The sequence below is a fragment of the Chaetodon auriga genome, chromosome 22, assembly GCF_051107435.1.
Source record: "Chaetodon auriga isolate fChaAug3 chromosome 22, fChaAug3.hap1, whole genome shotgun sequence".
Lineage (NCBI taxonomy): Eukaryota > Metazoa > Chordata > Actinopteri > Chaetodontiformes > Chaetodontidae > Chaetodon > Chaetodon auriga.
In genome coordinates this window covers 3507579-3526229 of record NC_135095.1, presented here as the reverse complement: position 1 = coordinate 3526229, position 18651 = coordinate 3507579, and the positions used below count along the sequence as shown (strand labels likewise).

Genomic DNA, 18651 nt, shown 5'->3' with positions numbered 1-18651 from the left:
GCAATTTATATTCAAACTAAGACTGACTTGTTTAACCGCTGACTGTCTGGAGATTCCTCAGGATTCCACAGAGAGCAGGATTTATATCGCTGAACCTTTGGTTACACATAATGCATCCAAGGTGCTGCTTCCCAATGGATGTTCATCCATTTCAATAAAAGAACCCAGCGCAGCTGTATCATCCCTCTGCATATATGTCGCACTTTGATGTTGAATTGCAGCTGTTCAGTGTCTGGGATTCATGCCTCTTAATAGTTAGTAACAGGTGTGAGGTAAAATTACATTTTTGCCTGTTTTTACTAGCTCTCTGTGATGCATTACAGACTTTGGACAGGGCAGCAGAAGTGTATGCTGTAATACTGTAGTCAGCAACCATATCTGATGAGTTCTACCTCATTTCAATGGAGACACAAGATCCATGTGTTTAAAATCAGCAGTTAGCAGCCACAGAAATACATCATGAATGGAAGCATGACCCCAGGGTTCTTGCAGTCCTCCAGTTCCCTCTGTCACTGTGTTTAAAGCACCTCTGCAGACTGTAGGCACACCACTTCAAGAAATTCAGTCTGAAAACTGACATATAATTTGTTAGAATTATTTGAATGAAACACACATAGCCTAATCTAAAACTGATTCTAGATTTGATGTTGTCTGGTGTACTCACTGTGCTTCCACTGCCCCAGACAGACTTTAGCTGTATATGCAGCTCCACTTTTGCCGTAGCATATCATAATCTGGCAAGCATGCCATCTAGGTAGGTCATTTTGTAACGTGATCTCTGTATTTCTGTTGTTTGCCTTGTGCTTGTTGCAACAACAGTTAAAATAATTGCTGCTGTGATAACTTTCCAAAGTTGAGAAATCCTTCCTCATAGTACCATAAACCCTTGTGCATTGAATTAAAGTCTGTGTACTGCAAAACTTACCTCTATACTTCACGTTATCTGTTTTCTCTAATCCAAAATGCTTCCGTACATTTCTACTCAAATGGTTTGTCATGATTATTATCCATACAACTTGCTAATTTTTTTCTTGCTCTAGCCAAGAGAAAAACAATAGCCTACTTTAGCCTAGCCTTATTTTGCTGATGCCGAGTTCACACTACGATATTGCAGCCCTGATTTTCCACTTGCTGAGACAGATGAAAGACCTCAGATTAGAGGCAAATCAGCGTCCAGTCGGCGCTTGGAAATCAGTGCTTGATTGTTATTTGTGAACTGTTGAAATACGCAGTCTGAGAGCTCACCCATGCCTCACAGATGCCAGAAAGATATCAATATCTGGTCAACCCCAGTTAGCAAGAGCCCTTACTGACGCGTTGAGATGGCTCCTTTTGTCTGAACAACAGTCGAAAACCCAAATATATTTAGTTAAATATCATAGAAGACTAAGGAAACCAGCAAATATTCACATTTGATTGGGTAGAACCAGTGAATTTTTTATGAAAAGACTATCCACAGTTATCAAAATAGCTGATCATCAAATTCATCTTCAGTCAGTCGGCTTTGTGGCAAAGTCCTGGACCAGGATTCTAGTGCTGGAGGATTCTGCCTGCATCTGCATGTGTACTCTGTCAGCAGACCAGCTCATGGTTTTACTGTCATTTACATGTGACTGAGATGGAACAGAACAATGACGGGTGGGGGAGGAGGCATGAGGACCAACACAACCAGCCTGCCCCAACCCCCTCACAAAACATATGTCTTTTAAACTGATCAAGCAACACTGCTGAAGCCTTTGAATGTTAAAGTTTGATTTGTAGACATTGTCTGTCTTTGATTTGGTTTCTTTTTTTCCCTCTCTCTCTCTTTCTCCCTCCTCTTCCATATAGTAAATATTTTTCCTCCTTTTCATCAAACTGCATGAGTTCAACACTTTTGGCTCCTCTCTAATTCAGACGTAGGTGAGAATGAGAAGTTTGTCAGGTCAAAGGATGGATGTTTCTTTGAATATCCAACCCATGGTGTCATGGTAATATGAAACCGTGATATTGTTTGAATCTGGCAGGCTGGTATCTGAAGACAGAAATGCAAAACCCCTCATTTTCTGTCTGAAAATGTTGGAACTTGTCTGTAGCATTAGCCGCTGTTCATTATTGCTTTTACTTTGTCTTTCTGTTGTCTGTGTACATCATCATCATCGTCCTTTTATGTAACATGCAAACGTGTCTCCAGAGATTAGTAACAAAGTAACCTGACCCAGGTCACAGCAGTTTCTATAGCCTCAGTGTGTGTGTAGTGAGCAAGGGGGGGCGTGTATGTTGAGTCAGAGCATTTACGTTGATCCCAGCCCACCATTTGAACAAGTCGCCGCTTGGAGGGTGTTATTTCATCAGCGAGCTGCTGACGGAGGGATTTCCAAAGGTGGCAGGAACAGGGCGCCTAATTTTCTTCTCTTTTTCCCCGCTGTGTCTGTTTTTGCACAGAGATTAGTCTAGTGTCGCTTTTATCTGGTGTGTAAGCCACAAGCTAAAGGCAATATTTAACTTGGAGGGAGCATTCACACTTAGCACGCACACTTCAGGGACAATGAGCTGCAGATTTCAGCTGACCTGCTGATCTGTACCCACCACCACTATTCAGGGCTTTTCTTAGTCTCCCCGTACAAGTGGTGTTTTCATAACCTGCTCTGAATGTTATTCTTCTCCTCACATGTATAACTCCTGCACACGTACAAATACTGTCCACTCAGCAGTATGTGAAAAGTTGATGTTCTCCCATTACAAAACATAAAGCGTACCTAGAGGAGGCCCAGTTATGTGCTTTACAATCAGTTTGGATTTTAATATGATTTCAGGTTAATGTGGTGAAGTGCTTATGTTTGTATGGTTTATACATTTTGCTGGATGAACCAAAAACAGGGATTCCTGTTGGGTTATTTTATCCATTAAAGCTGGAGTTGGTAGCATTGGATATAGCAGCAAGAGCAGGCTAAAGTTTTAAAGAGTACATCCAAAAAAAATCCATCCCCTCCATAGTCACTGCCACAAAACACATGAACACACACTCCTCTGCTGTAGGACGAGTCCACGAGAGAACATTTGGGAAAGGATGAGTGATGAGAGGACAGCTTCTTTTAATAAATGCATAAACAAACAATCCTGTTAAACGCCGCAGTCGTGTAAACACAAGCAACTTGAACAGCAGTTCCTGCTCACCGCTGTGCTTGTGTGCTTTGTTCTGCTGGGTTAGCTGCTGGAGTAGAGGAGGAGGTTTGCACTGGAGCACATCACATCATTGTCATGGTTAACCATATCCATGTGTCATTCACGTGAGAAAAGACCTAACGCTGTCACGATGAATGTAAACGACGAACACGGCTATTGTCAGTACTCACAAGCTACCATGTTTGCTTTTGGCTGCCCTTTCTCTGGTATTCTTGTGCAGCTCACTCACATTAGCTTTTGCAATGGCGTTGCGCAAAACTCCACAGTACAAAATTTCTATGACAGGGTTTTTTGTTTTTGTTTTTTACAGCAACAGTATTGCATCACTGTATTACAAATGGGATACTGCTGGGATTAGGCATCTCAGCAGCATTCTCTGGGAAACCCTGGACTGTGATTTGGACTTATTTTATCCATATCGCCAAGCCTTAATGGCTAATGTAGGCACATAAAGTGTCAAACTATGAAATGTGATCAACTGTTCATCCACATGTTATATCAGAAAGTTATCATTGGGTCCCACACCAATTCAACAGTCTGCTGTTTCATTTTGTCAGTTTATTCCTTAGCTAGCTTTAAAACTGAGACATTACTCTGCTGTGCTCAGCTGTGACACTGAATGAACGTTCGCTGAGTGGAAGCGAGTTACACAATCTTTTGTTCTTTAGCTCTCTTCACAGCCTCTGACTGAGATGCAACTTGAACACGCCATGCTATTCATTGCTACTCTAAGGCTAACAGCAAGTCTCAACACCACCTGAAATGCGCGGTGAAATATTATAAGTTGTTGAGCAGAAACTGTTGAGCCCATAGCCCTTAAATTTTTACGGGTGTGGGAAAACAAACAGGTTAACCCGCCAGAGAGGAAATGCCCCACACCCCCTCCCCACTTCAACACAAACAAACACACAGCTCAGTCATTCATTGTCAGCCACCCCTGACCATTATGTATCCATTTTGGCCATCCTCACCTCGCTGGTCAATCAGGTCTTGACGTCCTGTGTGTTCAGCCAGAAGCAGTCTGCCCTCCATGGTTAATGGACCGCAGTGACGGACCCCCGGGGCTCCCAGAGGCCACCAGTACTCCTCAGGGCTTTAACAATCCTCAGTCTCAACGGGCCAGACTACTGTTCTCACCTGCTGACTGACTCTCCCTGCTTGACTGACTGACAGTCCGCATGCAGGTGTTAAAGTGACCCCGCTGCCCAATTAACCCTTTCCTGTTCCCAGTGGGACCTCCAGCACTGTCTATTGTAGATTTACAATAGAGCTACAGGGGCAATGAGCATAATTGGCCCGAAGTACGAGTAGGGACTGGAGGGCTGTAAATTGCTCTATGTTAGTCTCATACTGGCCCCCAGACAAGGATGTGTACTACAGCAGAGAAAATGTATGCAGCATGTTAGTTGTTACCATGTGTTAGTGCTCTTTAATCTTTCTTCAGTCAGGGCTCTCCAAAGAAATGCATCAAAGCCCAAGACTTTGAGATGAGTTTGCCCCGAGGATCCCAATCTCTGGATCGTTTTGTATTTAAAGTTTGGGAGAGAGCCCAGCAGGCTACCATAGACTCCCATAGACTACAGTGAGGATGGAGAGACAGCTGGGAGAGAACAATCTGAAAGAACTTTGTTTTGTGTGTATTCCAGATTTGTGCTACTTGTGTCAATGTCCTGCATCATAATGATATTTAAGATAAGATAATCTCTATTAATCCCAGGCCAGGGAAATTAAACATTTAGACATTTAGTGACATACCAACATGCTCCAGTGATGCATGTTGAATATTCCTGCTAACATGTTGCTTGTTCATTTCTCCACAGAAGCGGAAGCGCCGAGAGAAGGATGACAGCGATGCAGTCAGCCTCTGCAGCTTCGACTTCAAGGTAAAACACATTCAGACATTCAGCTTCATGAATGCACCAGAATTTTCCACTCTTTCATGAGAAAAAAAATATGCATTTTAGAGGAAAGCTTTGGTAAGAGTCAGGTGTCTATCAACCCCACTTTGGGATTCAATCTTATTTTATTTCACAAAATGACAATAAGAAGTCAAACAAAGTGCACTTGGGGCTATAAACTCAATGCAAGAATGCCATAAAAATAAATTGAGAGCTAATGCAAGCCAGCGTAGCTTCATTTCATGTTAGTCTGGTTTATTGTGTTAAGATCGGATGGTAACAGCAGCTGGAAACTGGGGGCCATATCTGATCTGTATCTGAAGTCTGTGCTTCTTCAGTTTATTCAGAGCATGTCATCAAAATGACAAAGCTTATCACCGGAACACATCGAGATAAAGCCTGTGTTTGTTTGGTGTGTTGCCCGTTGAAGCCTGCTCTTACTTACGCCAAAGCAGGTTCTTCACTCAGAGATTTGAGTGGCAGGACTGGCAGGGTTGGAAAATATACCTCATTTGGTGTGTGGGTGTTAAATGAGCACACCTACATGTAGGCGCATTAAGGTCTGTCAGTGTTGTTCCAGCGCAGGATGATCTTGTCATAACTGAACACCCTTTAGCTTCAGGCGCATTTCACTGCTCCGCCATGCAGCTTATCTAAATGAAGGTTGGCTCTATGTGCTACAGTGGCTCAAAGTTTACTAGCTTTATGTCAAATATTCATTTAGGGTAGCTCTTACTCCTCTTTGAGTATAAAACTCCTCTTGCGCTGAGGGTAGCACCAGCGGGCCAAACAGTCCATAATCAACGTGTGGCCCCTCTCCATCTACTCCATCTCCATGCAGGCTGCCTTTGTCCTGTGCCCACATGAGAGGGATTAGCAGAGACGTACAGCCTGGACCTCTGTAACCAGTCGGATCAGTTGCTCTGATTTAGCTAAACAAAGCTCAAAGTGTTGTGGAGAGTCCCGGGGGCCACTCCTTGATTCAAATCAGAGCAGCGCTCAGTGTTCTGCACTGACTTTTATTTTCTTTTCTAATTGAGCTGCTTCCAGCCCAGTCTAATCCCCACACACTGTTCACGTACAGAGGCAGTTATAGTTGAAAAACAGTTGGCTGCTGGCGCACTGCGGCCCTTTGGCTGGGGACTCTAAATTGAATCTCAGTTTTGTCGTGTTGTACTTAATTAGATTTACTATGATTAGGGCCAAAGGTGATGTTTTCAAATGTTGTTTTGTCTGACCAACTGTTCAAAAGCCAAAGACTTTACATTGACTAGGATACGTGCCAAAGAAAAGCAGCAAATCGTCATATATGAGAGGCTGGAACTATGTCAGTATGTCCATAATGCCTGATATTACACAAGACTCTAGCCTGCGTATTCTCAAATATTAAGTCAATAGAGTGCAACGTATTTGCTAATACCTTACAGATAAATTAACTTTGTTTAATTGATACAAACAGTACTCCAGATAAATTTATTGGTTATTATTATTCGTTTTATTATTTATTGCTGTCAAACCTGTCCTGTTTTCAGACCTGTCTACCGGCTGTTCAGCTCCCTGTGTAGTTTTGGTTCATTGAGTGGATGAATAAAGGCTTCCCTTCCCTCCATATGCCTGGTCCTGACTCAGATCGGGCCGCGTGCTTCTTATTGTGAACACTTGTTGCCACAATACGAATTTCAGTCTAAATGACGCACGTGTTGTTTCGATTCACCTGAGCTGTGACTTGCCCCTGAATTCTCTGAAAATCTCAAAGCTAGAAAATGAAACCTTTTTCCATTTCCCTTTTACTGAAGGCACGCTGCCCCACCACCCTGCTCCATCGCCACAGAACATCCCTGTGTGAATGGTCCAAATGTGTCTGTGCCGATGCCACCAAACAAATTACTGACAGATTCCTTGGTATTAACTTTCCAAACCAAGTTTTCACATTCGTCTGTCAGTTGAAGCTTTATCAGCACGTCAGTATGTTCTTTAGCGTTGGCGGTCTTGGTTACCTCGCTGTGTTTGTTAGCAACCAGGACTGCTGTGGGTGTGTAAACACTTGCAACACAAAACTTTAAAAAAAAAAAAAAAGGGGTGGGGGTGGGGGTGGGGGGGAATGTGAGTAACCTGAGGATGTTAGTCTGGTTTGAGAACTGCGGTTTCCATTGTTTCTACAGGCTGTTGTGTGATTAGATCACTGTCTACATCTTTTGTGTCTCTTCATCTTTATTTAATTGTACTGTAGCTACAGAGGAGTTGAGAAATTTATTGTTCCTTGGTGTCTGAACAGAAAGTTCCAAGATTAATAGTAGTCAAGATCTATTAGTCACGCCCAAACGGGGGGCCTGATTTAGACACATACATACCCTCAGGGGGTGATGTTTGTGAACTTTATGGCCGAAGAAAATGTGTTCAGATTCCCTCTTTGTAACCCTAGAATCAAAACCTGCTCTTTTAATATTCAAGTCAATTAAATGCAGATGCTTCCATACATGCTACAGAGGCTCGCTGAATGGTTTGATTATGAAATGATGCCATTCGTGTGTTATATCATCAGATATAAGCTGAAATGTTGCTCTTGCTGCTGACCTCCATCAGCAGAGGGCAGCAGTACCTCCGCCGCCATCCTGTTGTTTTAAGTCAGTCAGCACTCAGCAGCGTTTCTTTTGCCCAGAGCTGCCTGCCTAATGCTGTCCCCAGAGCTGTAATTAGTCTGTGTGCGTCCTGTACTCGCTGCTGCTGATGTGGAGGTTAAGTTGAGCTCAGCCCCTCAGGCCTTAAGGCTGAGTCCGTCCCTGGCACGGCATAGGTTAGACAGCGGTGAAACTTCACTGCATTACTCATCCTGCTCCACCACTCTGAGCGTGGACTGGCATATATGTGTGTGTTTTGGAGTGTAAATCATGGCGGTGCTCCAGCTGCAGCACAGTGTGACTAGGGGCAAATAGGCCAGGCAGGCCGAGCCATGTTGCGTTCAGTGTTTATAGCGGCCGGGCCAGACATACTGCTGATTCAGCCGGAGGTCTCATACAGAGTGAGTAACAGCAGGACTGCACACAGTGTCTTCAGACAGCATGCACAGACTACACACAGACAGACAGATTCATTTTTATTAGATCTCCTCTGACTCCTCAGTCTGCATAGTTTTTCGCTCCGCTGTCTTATTTCTCTCATGGAATCCAAGTCTCTATCTGTTCTGCTACTGAAGTCACTTGATTCATGGTCCCACTCCACTTTGTTTTGGGGCCATATGGGTGATTTAATCCAGGCTCTGTGTGCTATTGGTCTGCAGCAGATGAGCTCTCCTGACTCTCCTCCATCAACAAACTCAAAGAACAAGGCGTCAACTTCTGTACAACTCAATCAGCATCTGTGTTTTGTCACCCACTCACACAGCAACAGCATGACACCTGTGTCCTGTTTCACACCTCCATGTTGACCCAGGGGGATGAAGAATAGCCATGGACGGACTCGTCCATTTGCTCGGAACACTCACATTGCTCACATTGTGACACCCTGCCAGCAGCACCTCCACATTAGCCGCCCCATCAAACCTAACACCTCCAATTTTTGCTATGCGTTTGTGCACCAGCTGTATGGGTGCGTAGAATCTGTGGCTTCAGGTGTGGTTGTCCTTCAGCCATTTGTGCATGAGCGTGAATCTTCCATGTGAGTGTGCACACATGCATGAAACAGATCCTCAGGTTTGATTTCGGTCTCAGAAAGCTTCTTTGTCTTTACTGAAACTGGTGAACATATTGCCCTTTTCTGCCCTATTAGACCAATCAACATATGTGTGGCAGTCGCACCCCACCCCCCAGTGGTATTCAGTATACGAATTTCAGTTTAAACATCTGGCTGTGTGTGTCACAGTGCCCCCACTATTGATATTCTAAGTGATCACCTCCCCCAGTTCAGCTGATAAGACTGATAGCAGCTCTGTTTAATTAAAGCAGAGAGCATTGCTCCACAAAGCAGAGACTACTTTGATTAACAAGAAAGAGCCAAGCAATAATGACTTTGTAGTTTGTTCAATTAAAGTACATCAAACACTTTGAATGTTTTAGTACTTGATACAAGACCTGGTTGACTTTGAGTCAAAATAATCCCTCTTTTGTGTTGGGGCTACAATAGTCTGTTGACTTTTATGTAACGCTCATTTATGATCACAGTAATGCAGTCAAATGAAGTCAGAATTGAAGCTATGTTTTTACAGGTTTCTAAACTTTCATAGCAGTTGTAATTGTATTAGTCACACTCACAAGTGAAGTTTTTTGTACTGCACATACATATTTTAAGGGGTTCATATTGAGGTTTGTTTGACCCTTTTTTGTATGTTTTCATTTAGCTATCAGGGATGTGATTAACAGTTGTCTTCATTATCGAATAATCTATCAGTTATTTTATTTTTTTCAAGTAATCTTTTAGTCAATACAATGTGAAAATGCCCAGCACAGTTATCCAGAACTAGTCCTCAAATTACTCATTTTTTTCAATCCACTGTCCGAAGCCCAAAGATATCCAATATAAAACAGAGAAAAGCAGTAAATCCTCCCTTTGGAGAATGCAAAAATGTTTGCTTAATAAATGACTTAAATGATTTGAAAACTGTTGCCGGTAAATTTTCTGTTTGACTTCAGATACTGTCAGTGATAATTATTGGGTGAGATTAACCCATAACCCAGTTCCCTCAGAAAAGCCCATATTATGAGTTGTGTGCGTCAACTCTGTTTAGCAGTAAGCTTTACCCATGATCTTCGAAATTCTCACTACTGTTTTCACTCTGAGTGGATGGTACAACAGAGCCTACGGGCATCTTCTCTTCACTTCCAAGTAAATCCAATACATGCCTCATCTGCAGCCATGAGGGCTGAGCAGAGACTTGCTCCTCCCCCGGCTCTCTCCTCCCGGTATAAAGCCCTCCCTCCCTCAGTCTACCTCAGACCAAAGTTTAGAAAGAGTGTGTGAGGAGAGCACACAGGGAGCCCAGTCCCGTGACAGAGGGAGAGTATCCATAGGGGAGAGGTGTATTAATTTATTTCAGTTTTTTGTCCTCTCACAACTTTTATTGACTCCTTTTTTTTTCTCTGATGTGGATTACTTGGAGCTGACTCGCCTGGATTAAAAAGGATATTGTGTTTTTACGGAAAGCTATGGTGGCTTACGATGAACTGGGTAGCTTGGTGCCTATCAAACGGACTTTGCAAGTGATAGACTACCAGAACCAAGCCAACAAAGAGTCAGAGGTGAGATGTGAAAACACACACGATGGTTGGTGATATTTCTGCTTTGCTCGGTTCACACCTGTGTCTGTCAGTAAATGTTTGACTGAAACTCACTGAGGTGAAGCCAGATTGTGAGTGAATCAGCGCCTAACCCTTTTTTTTTATCTGTCTTGGGCACACAGTGCTTGTGTGTGTAAATTTGTGTGCTTGTAATATGAGACTTTGAACTTTGTCCCTGGGCCCTAAAACAATGCTTGAGATACTGCCTAACTTGGAGAAGTTAATCATTGGATTACACTGCACCTATGAAGTTGTAAACAGAGAGATGACCCCCCCAGTGTTGTGTATTCCGGGTCTGTTCTTAAATATGCATCCCAGCAGGCAGTTCAGCCGTGGTGAGATACAGAGAGATCGGAAAAGTCAAAGACACTCAAAGTACCACAAGCAGTGAAGCAGCGGGGGGCAAACACTCAGTCAACAAGGCTGCATCCTTTTGGTTCAGTCCTTTCTAGGATTAAATTGCTTTTGACCTCTGATGTTTAAAGTCAAACCAGTTCAGCTGCAAGCACAATTAAAGGAACACAGGTGTTGAAACCTAGGTGTGCTCTCTGTTCTTATCAAAGCCACCACTTTAGCCCCTTCCTTCCCCTTTTGAGGCTTGCATGTTTCTCTTTCGGAAGAGATTTCAGGAAGATGAGGTTTCATTGACAGTAAATGGTAAAGGAGAAGTCCAAGGACAATTCATGAAGTGAGTCCTGTTCTCACAGAGTTGCACAATTGAGACACCCTCTCTGCTTTACACATTGTTCTCGTCCCTGTGCTGACTTAATGATGACCTCGACTCGTTTATTTGTGGTGTGGCTGTTCTGTTCTCAGCTCCTATCAGCCCAAGCTGTGGTGTAATCGTAGGGACACATCTGGGGTATTAGCTCACAGCACTCGTGAAGTTACATCAAAGGAAGGGCACGGGAAAGAGCTCCTGGGATCCCAAAATAAAACTCCCTGATATTTATGAGGTTTTCATCTTAGTTTAGCAGTTGAAGGAGTTCAGCGCACATGCATGTCTGGAGGGTCATTGTTCGGCTGATAGTTAGGTGCAGCACAAACCCCGGATCTGTCTGGTTTCCTGAAGTGAGCCAGACTCGCCGTAACTTCACAGAGTTCCTGGGTCAAACTGCCTTGAATAGCAACTTTCCCTGTCTGTCTGCATTGTTTCACTGTACAGCTGATAAACAGAGTGGCTTTTTGTTATATTGTGGCTGCTTCCGAAAGGACAGTAAGGGCACAGTGACCAACATAAGTTTCCAAAATCAACTTTAGAAAGCCCCACCTTCCTGTAACTGTAGCTTTTTACTTTATTTTCAGTGTCTGCTATTAGTAATTGGTCACAGATTAGAGTCAGGCAAATCTAGTCCCAACAGACAAGTCAAAAAAAAAAGTCTTTGCATGTGGACCATAGACAAAGCAAGTGACATGTGGCATCTTTTTGCTGCCTCCCACCACTAGAGGGCTTGCTAAGTTCTCAAGGCTGTCTGGCTTTGCTGTCCAGTGTTGAGACCCTGACCACAGCAGACCATGATTTAACCACAGCCACAGCAACTCAGAGGCCACACCAGACTGTGCAGATCTGTTCCACAGCTGTGTCTGCAGAGCCCGCAGCCTCAATGGCTGCTCTGTTTCCCAGATTCGCTGAGCCAAGGCAAAATCCCATTTGGCCTGAGTCAGGAGAAAACGCAAGCAGCTTTTAGCAGTGCGGTGCCTGATTTTAGCACCCTTATTAGTGTGAAGTTCTGAAAATGAAAAATGTTTTGTGGTGAGTGCAAACTTTGGAAATGCTAATTATTGCTGTGGATGTCTCGGCCTGTCATGTTTTTGAAGAGGCTCTGCAGGCTGAAATCATTACCTCAGATCTTCAGCTCTTTGATTTCTGTGGCCTGTTGTTGTTGGCACAAGGCCATACTGTTCTCTCCTTTCTCCCAGCCTCAGGGCTGGGTGAGGGGGAGGGGGGTCACCTGGCCCAGGTGTAGTGCTGCTCTCACGCAAGGACTGTTGAAGAGCCTGTCTTGACTTGTAGCCATAAACACTGCTGTACACCCCCTGCGACGCCTCACTGTATAAACACTCGAGAGGGGGCAGATTCACTGTCGCTTTACGAGTGCTGTTCCTTTCCCCGACTCACAGCGGTGGTCTGTTTTACTCAGCAGGCCTGACATACTGCCACACTGTCCTTACTGCTTTGTCTCTGTGGGAAAGGCAGTTAAAGAGCTGGAGCAATCAGGAAGTATTTATCTCACACTGTATGAGTGATGGTGCAGATCCATTCTCAAGTGGAATTGTAGCTGTTGTCGGGCTAGATAGTAGCAGAGTGTGTGCTGGGAGGGGTGCTGAACAGCTGAGAGTAGGGTCTCGTGCATTCCTGGCATTCCTCCAGACCCCCTTCCCCTGTAGATCAGCAGTCAGAAAGGGTCTTTGTGCTCAGTGGGCTGGCCTGGCTCAAGAATCTTCTCATAATGGAGCCAACAGCTGCTGGAGCTGCTTCCTTCTCCCCAGTATCCCTGTCTGTCCGCTGGTCCGCCAGTCTGTCTGCCTGCGGCTCGACCTCGGCTCCAGCTACTCCTCTTTCCTTGCCCGAAAGCAGTGAGTGGAGTCAATAATGAGGATTTATGACTGGACTTGATGTGTTTTATCATAAGGGAGTCACAAGGGAGGGCCTGGAGTGACTGTTGACATTACTGATGGATCAATTGGTTCTGTGTTGCTGCACACAGAAAGAAAAGTTTTCTTTGAAATGAAATATGACAAATTTGCCTGACTAATCTCTCCTTCCGTTTCAGGAACCCAGCAACAAGCGTGTCCGTCCTCTCGGCAGGGTGACGTCGCTAGCCAACCTCATCTCTCCGGGGAAGAATGGGGCCGTCCGGCGCTTCGGCCAAACCATCCAGGTAAGGCCCTGTGACAACTCCTCTGGACAAGGAACATCTCTGCTGCTCTGCATGTTGCACCACATGACTCGGCTTTCCAATTGCAACATGTTTGACATCTGGGGCTTCCTCTTTCCCATCTGCAGGCCTCATTCCGGGGCGATGGCAAGTCGCCGGGCGTGCCCCAGAAGCCTTGCAGCAAGGCAGCGGCCCCCACACCGCCCAAAAGGAGGAACAGCACACTGTGGTCGGAGACGCTAGATATCCACCAGAAGGGAACATTCTCCACCAAAGAGATCAAGCGGCAGGAGGTGAGAATCAGCAGTGAGACGTGGAAGTACAAAAGAAATAGCAGAAAAGTTGTCGAAATAGTGAGATCGCTAAGGGATAAAGTGTAGATAACTGAGTATCCCAAGCCAGAAATCCAGACAGTAGTGGGTTATACCTGTCTACCAGACTAGTTTCACACATCCCTGTAGTATTTGTGTCAAATAGTCTAAATGGGGCTAAAAGCCATCCAGGGATCATTGCCCAGTGTGTGTAAGCTCACATATACCTGGAAAGTCAACAATCCGGTGCTCTCCTGCTCTACCTCCCCACTTATCCTGTATATGTCAGACATCTTAGCCAACTGTCAAAAGCCATTAACTTTGAACAGTTTCAAAGCCGGAGAGCAAAAAGGAGAGCAGCCAGATACATTTCAAAGTTTACCTCAGCCATTTGGCACCAGCACAGTCTAGTCTAATGGCTGTTGGTTGCAATAATGTAATGACATTGTGATTCATGTGTTTTGCTAAAAAAGTATCTTTTTGTGCCTCCTCCTCCTCGCTTTCCTCAGGCCATATTTGAGCTGTCTCGTGGAGAACAGGACCTGATTGAGGACCTCCAGCTCGCACGCAAGGTTTGTACTTTTAAATCTTCGAGGCAGTGGGAGTACATATAAAGCAAACAGATTAAATCAAAGTCTGGCATGCTTTCCACATAGCCAAGCCAGAAACTATAAAAAGGCAGGAATTATTCTTCTGTCTTTCCCTTGTACCCCTACAGCTCTTCAAAAGCTATTCTTAGTATTCACCCCGGCCTGGCCTGATGGGATGTTGTTATTTGACTGGTTTGGCTCTGCTTCTGTACACAGGCGTACCATGACCCAATGCTGAAGCTCTCCATCATGTCTGAGGAGGAGCTCACTCACATCTTTGGTAACCTGGATGCCTACATCCCTCTGCATGAGGACCTCCTGGCCCAGCTCTCCAAAGCCACTGGGCCAGATGGAACTGTGGGCCAGATTGGACAGATAGTCGTAAACTGGGTAAGTGTCATATCACCAAGTACCTCAACGTGTGTCATTCTATCAAAACTCAAATGGGTTTCCAGTAAGGAAGGCAGCATTAGTAAATGTGTTACATCTCCCTTCCAGCTGCCGAGGCTTAACGCCTACAAGGACTACTGCAGCAACCAGCTGGCAGCCAAGGCGCTGCTGGACCAGAAGAAGCAGGACCGGCGGGTGCAGGACTTCCTGCAGCGCTGCCTTGAGTCGCCCTTCAGCAGGAAGCTAGACCTGTGGAGCTTCCTGGACATCCCGCGCTCTCGCCTGGTCAAATACCCACTGCTGCTCAAAGAGATACTGAAACACACTCCACCAGAGCACCCAGACGCTGCCAGCCTGGAGGAAGCGGTGAGTTGAGGACGTAAAGTTGATTTTAACAGGATGTGGCAATACCTTTACCTTCAAGTTATCTTAGGACATGTGCTGATGTTAATGTTTTGATTCCTCCTGTGTTCAGATTACCGTCATCCAGGGTGTGCTGTCTGACATCAACATGAAGAAGGGAGAGTCTGAGTGCCAGTACTACATTGACAAGTTGGAGTATCTGGACGACCGGCAGAGAGACGCTCGCATCGAGCAGTGCAAGAGCCTGCTGTGTCATGGAGAACTGCGTAACAAGAGCGGCACGGTGAGCAAAACACACACACACTTCCCTCTCATCAACACATTGGTCCTTAAGCTACCTCTTCACTCATCAACACAATGCTCACATCCTATATTAGGCAGTCAGGCTGTAACTGCCCCCAGTGATTTAACCACACCATGCAAACTTTGATAACTGTAAATGAAGTATGTTGGTGGTAATGTAAAATCTTCTGCTCTCATGTTCTGGTTTTAATTTTGTTGTTCGTTTTATTTTTCAGAAGCTGCATGTGTTCCTGTTCACCAAGCTGCTGGTTCTGACCCGCCCCGTCACCAGGAACGAGCGCCACTGTTTCCAGGTTTACCGGCAGCCAATCCCAGTGCAGGATCTGGTGTTGGAGGACCTGCAGGATGGAGACGTCAGAATGGGCGGCTCCTTCAGAGGCGCTTTCAGCAACGCAGACAAAGGTGAGGCTTATGTCAAAGTCCTGAAGCTTCAAGCAGTTCATGTAGGAAGATAGAGCGTCTTGTGTCAAATATATCAGTTTGCTAATCGTACTTTTTCCTGCTTTTTTTTCACAGCCAAGAACATTTTCCGCGTGCGTTCCCAAGACCCGAGCCAGGCACAGTCCCACACGCTGCAGGTCAACGACATCTTCCACAAGCAGCAGTGGCTCAACTGCCTTCGCAGTGCCATTTCCGTCCACCGGCCCCTCAGCGAGCCCTCCACGCCCTCCCCGCCTCAAAGCGACGCTCGCTCCAAGCGCCGCCCTTCCTCCGCCTCTGCCATCGTCCACATGGAAGAAGCGGACGAGAATTGCCCGCAGCCGACCTCTCAGTCCGCCCCCAACTCACCATGCAACAGCACCACGCCCAGCCCCACTGCGACGTCCCCCTCATCCTGCTCATCGTCCTCATCGGTGACATCATCATCCTCTCCGTCACCACTCTCCTCTCCCACAACACACAAAACCAAAAAGGACAAGAAGTCCCTGTATTCTTTAGGGAAGAGAAAAGAGACGATGGTGTGAAAGGAGAAAATGGACTCCTGGGCGGACTTTTTTGTACATAAATGTTAAGAAAACAACGTGGAGAAGTGTGGGACTTGTATTTATGTGTGTCTGCGTGCGTGCGTACTATTACAACAGTGTTCTGTGTTACTGTCCTCTTCGGCAGCTATTTACCTTAAACCTCCCTCCACGTGCATCCCACAGAGACACAGTGTTCTGGAGAGAAGTGCACAGCTTCCACCGGCTTGAAAAAGGGAAGCATCACGAGAGACAAACACACATTTGACACGTGAATCTGTGTGTCATGAGTTCTTGGAAGATAGAGGTGGTGCATTCAATCCTGTTTACTATTAATTTGATATTTAAGCATTATTTTAGACCTTATGGGGGGGCTAATGAAAGATTTACATTTTTATATTCTAAAATTTATTGTAGTATTTTTTTAGGTATCATAAAGCAGCACTGTTTTAGCTTTTAGGTGAAGTTATTTGAAAATTTGAGCATGTTTAGCAGGCAAGAAAGGAAGAGAATCGGAAAAAAAAACAATGAGATGTACTACACCAAGCTCCAAATTTCTCTGTAAAAGTCTGATTTTTGGATCAATCAGAAGACGCGTCTTATTTTTATACATTCCTTAATGACAGATGTTAAAACCGGGACACATTTTATTTTCTTTTTTTGCATTTACAGCAGTCAGAGGCATTAATTTAAATCCAGTAACAGATGAGATGTCATTTTCTCTCTGTTACAACAAAGACATCGCTACGAAGTTAGCAAATCATCTGATGTCAAAATCGTGTCAGAGATGAGATGAGGAGTTTTGTTTTGAAACAAAAATTTGAACTGAGCCATGTTGGTTTTTAAAAAGCTGAATTTTCAGAATGAACCATCACTTTTCAGTGTAGCATCTTGCATGGAGCTTTAGTTGTGGACACTGCTTGCACCAGTAGAGGCAGCAGGATGTATTTACCTGTCCTGAGGGACAGGACAGTTAAACATGTAAAAGAGTGGTAGATGAAAGTAAGAGAATGTTGTTGAAGGTGGAAGAGAAAAGAGTAAAGATGGATAAAGTTGAGGTTTGGACGGTCAATGCAAGATGATGAACTCCATTAACTTCCTGTATAAGTTGATGTGATATCTTGCTTGCAGATGGATGACAGATGGTAAAAATCTAGTAAGTTTAATCGATGGAACAAAGTAAGTGAGAGAAGGGAGACAAAGAAGAAGGTTTTCGTACGTGTGCAAAGGACGCTTTTGTTGTTGAGGTGGAAAAAAGAAAGTGAAAAGGGCAACTTGTTTGCCACAACCTTTATGTAATTAAAAGAGCAATAAAGATCTGTGTAAGATTTGCAACTGAACTTTTTGTTTCATGTCTTTATTTTTCTTTCTCTGACTTCAAGCATAAGCTGTTATCGCCAACTTAAATGAGATATAGACACCAGAGTCTCATGTCTCTACACTTAATATGAAGCTAGAGTAAGTAGCTGCTTAGCTTAGCATAAAGACTTGGGGCAGAGAGAAATGGCCAGCCTGGCTCTGTCCAAAAGATAAAAAAAAAAAAAAAATCTGTGTACTAGAACTCTGCAGTAAAAGTGTAATATTATACATGTGACAGCTCAGTTGTTTAATCCATAAAAAACAAGTATATGTTGTGGTTTGTGCATGTGACTTCCTGGAGGAACCCCTTTTTGCACTTCAGCTTTGTACAGCTTAATCAAACAAGCCTCAGATGTATTTTGGGTGACTATGGACAGCCAGGCTAGTTGTAAACTAAATTCACCGGCTGCCAGCTTTCATGCTAAACTAAGCCAAAGCTTGTATGACTCACAGGACTCGGAATAGAGGAGTGCCCCAAATGAAGGCAGAGGAAGGAGATACCTATTGATTTATGACCGTGCTTAACTCTTAACTAAACAGTCAGTTCCGTGTAGGTGCCAAAAGAAACATTTCCAGTGAAGGTATTCGTCAGGATTTGCTTTTTCACACTGCGACATAGCTGCCTGCTCCCCCATTTGAACGATCTTATTTGTTGACAGTGTATTTATTGATGGAAACAACCCACTTATTCAGCTCTGTGATTTCCATTTGGAAGACCTGACAAATTGGCCACGAGAGCCTCTCAAACATTCTAATTAACACATTGGATATAAAGGATCTAACAGCAGAAAGCCTGCTCTGTTCGTACTGTTTGAAGCTGGGTAATGATACGAGATAAGTAAAATGAATCACTAGAAAGACAGAAAGAAAGAGACACTGTGAGCTTTTTGACTGTGAAACTTTAAGTCTTTGCTGGAACAGTGCAGTTTTTCTTCTCTTTTAATTTGTCTGCTTGGCAGAATCCAGTAATGGCTTCATGTCTACCTCTGAGAAACTGAGAGCATTCTCCAAACATTCGCTCATGCTCTCCATACAGTCTCTCATTTGCTTTCATGGAAGTTGAAAGTATACCAGCATTATAGTTCATGAATGAGTGCTGTTAAGTTCTTTAACAGTAGTGTAGCTTGGCCTTTGATGAAAGTCAAGCAGCAGCGACTGAAT

The 18651-nt window shown here is 44.4% G+C and overlaps 1 protein-coding gene across 2 annotated transcripts in view; it reads left to right on the top strand.

Annotated features, from left to right (window-relative positions):
• Nucleotides 1-17471, top strand: part of net1 (neuroepithelial cell transforming 1) — a 28253-nt gene extending 10782 nt beyond the window's left edge. The window contains exons 3-11 of one of the 2 annotated variants that reach the window (XM_076722702.1): nucleotides 4986-5048; nucleotides 13108-13215; nucleotides 13341-13505; nucleotides 14033-14095; nucleotides 14330-14503; nucleotides 14612-14869; nucleotides 14979-15149; nucleotides 15385-15571; nucleotides 15686-17471. In XM_076722702.1, the coding sequence (XP_076578817.1) occupies nucleotides 4986-5048; nucleotides 13108-13215; nucleotides 13341-13505; nucleotides 14033-14095; nucleotides 14330-14503; nucleotides 14612-14869; nucleotides 14979-15149; nucleotides 15385-15571; nucleotides 15686-16134 (1638 nt within the window). In that variant the 3' untranslated portion in view covers nucleotides 16135-17471. Of the gene's footprint in view, nucleotides 1-4985; nucleotides 5049-9989; nucleotides 10295-13107; nucleotides 13216-13340; nucleotides 13506-14032; nucleotides 14096-14329; nucleotides 14504-14611; nucleotides 14870-14978; nucleotides 15150-15384; nucleotides 15572-15685 lie in introns of those variants that run through there. The other variant, XM_076722703.1, reaches the window with a different exon arrangement.
• The last annotated feature ends 1180 nt before the right edge of the window (nucleotides 17472-18651 follow it).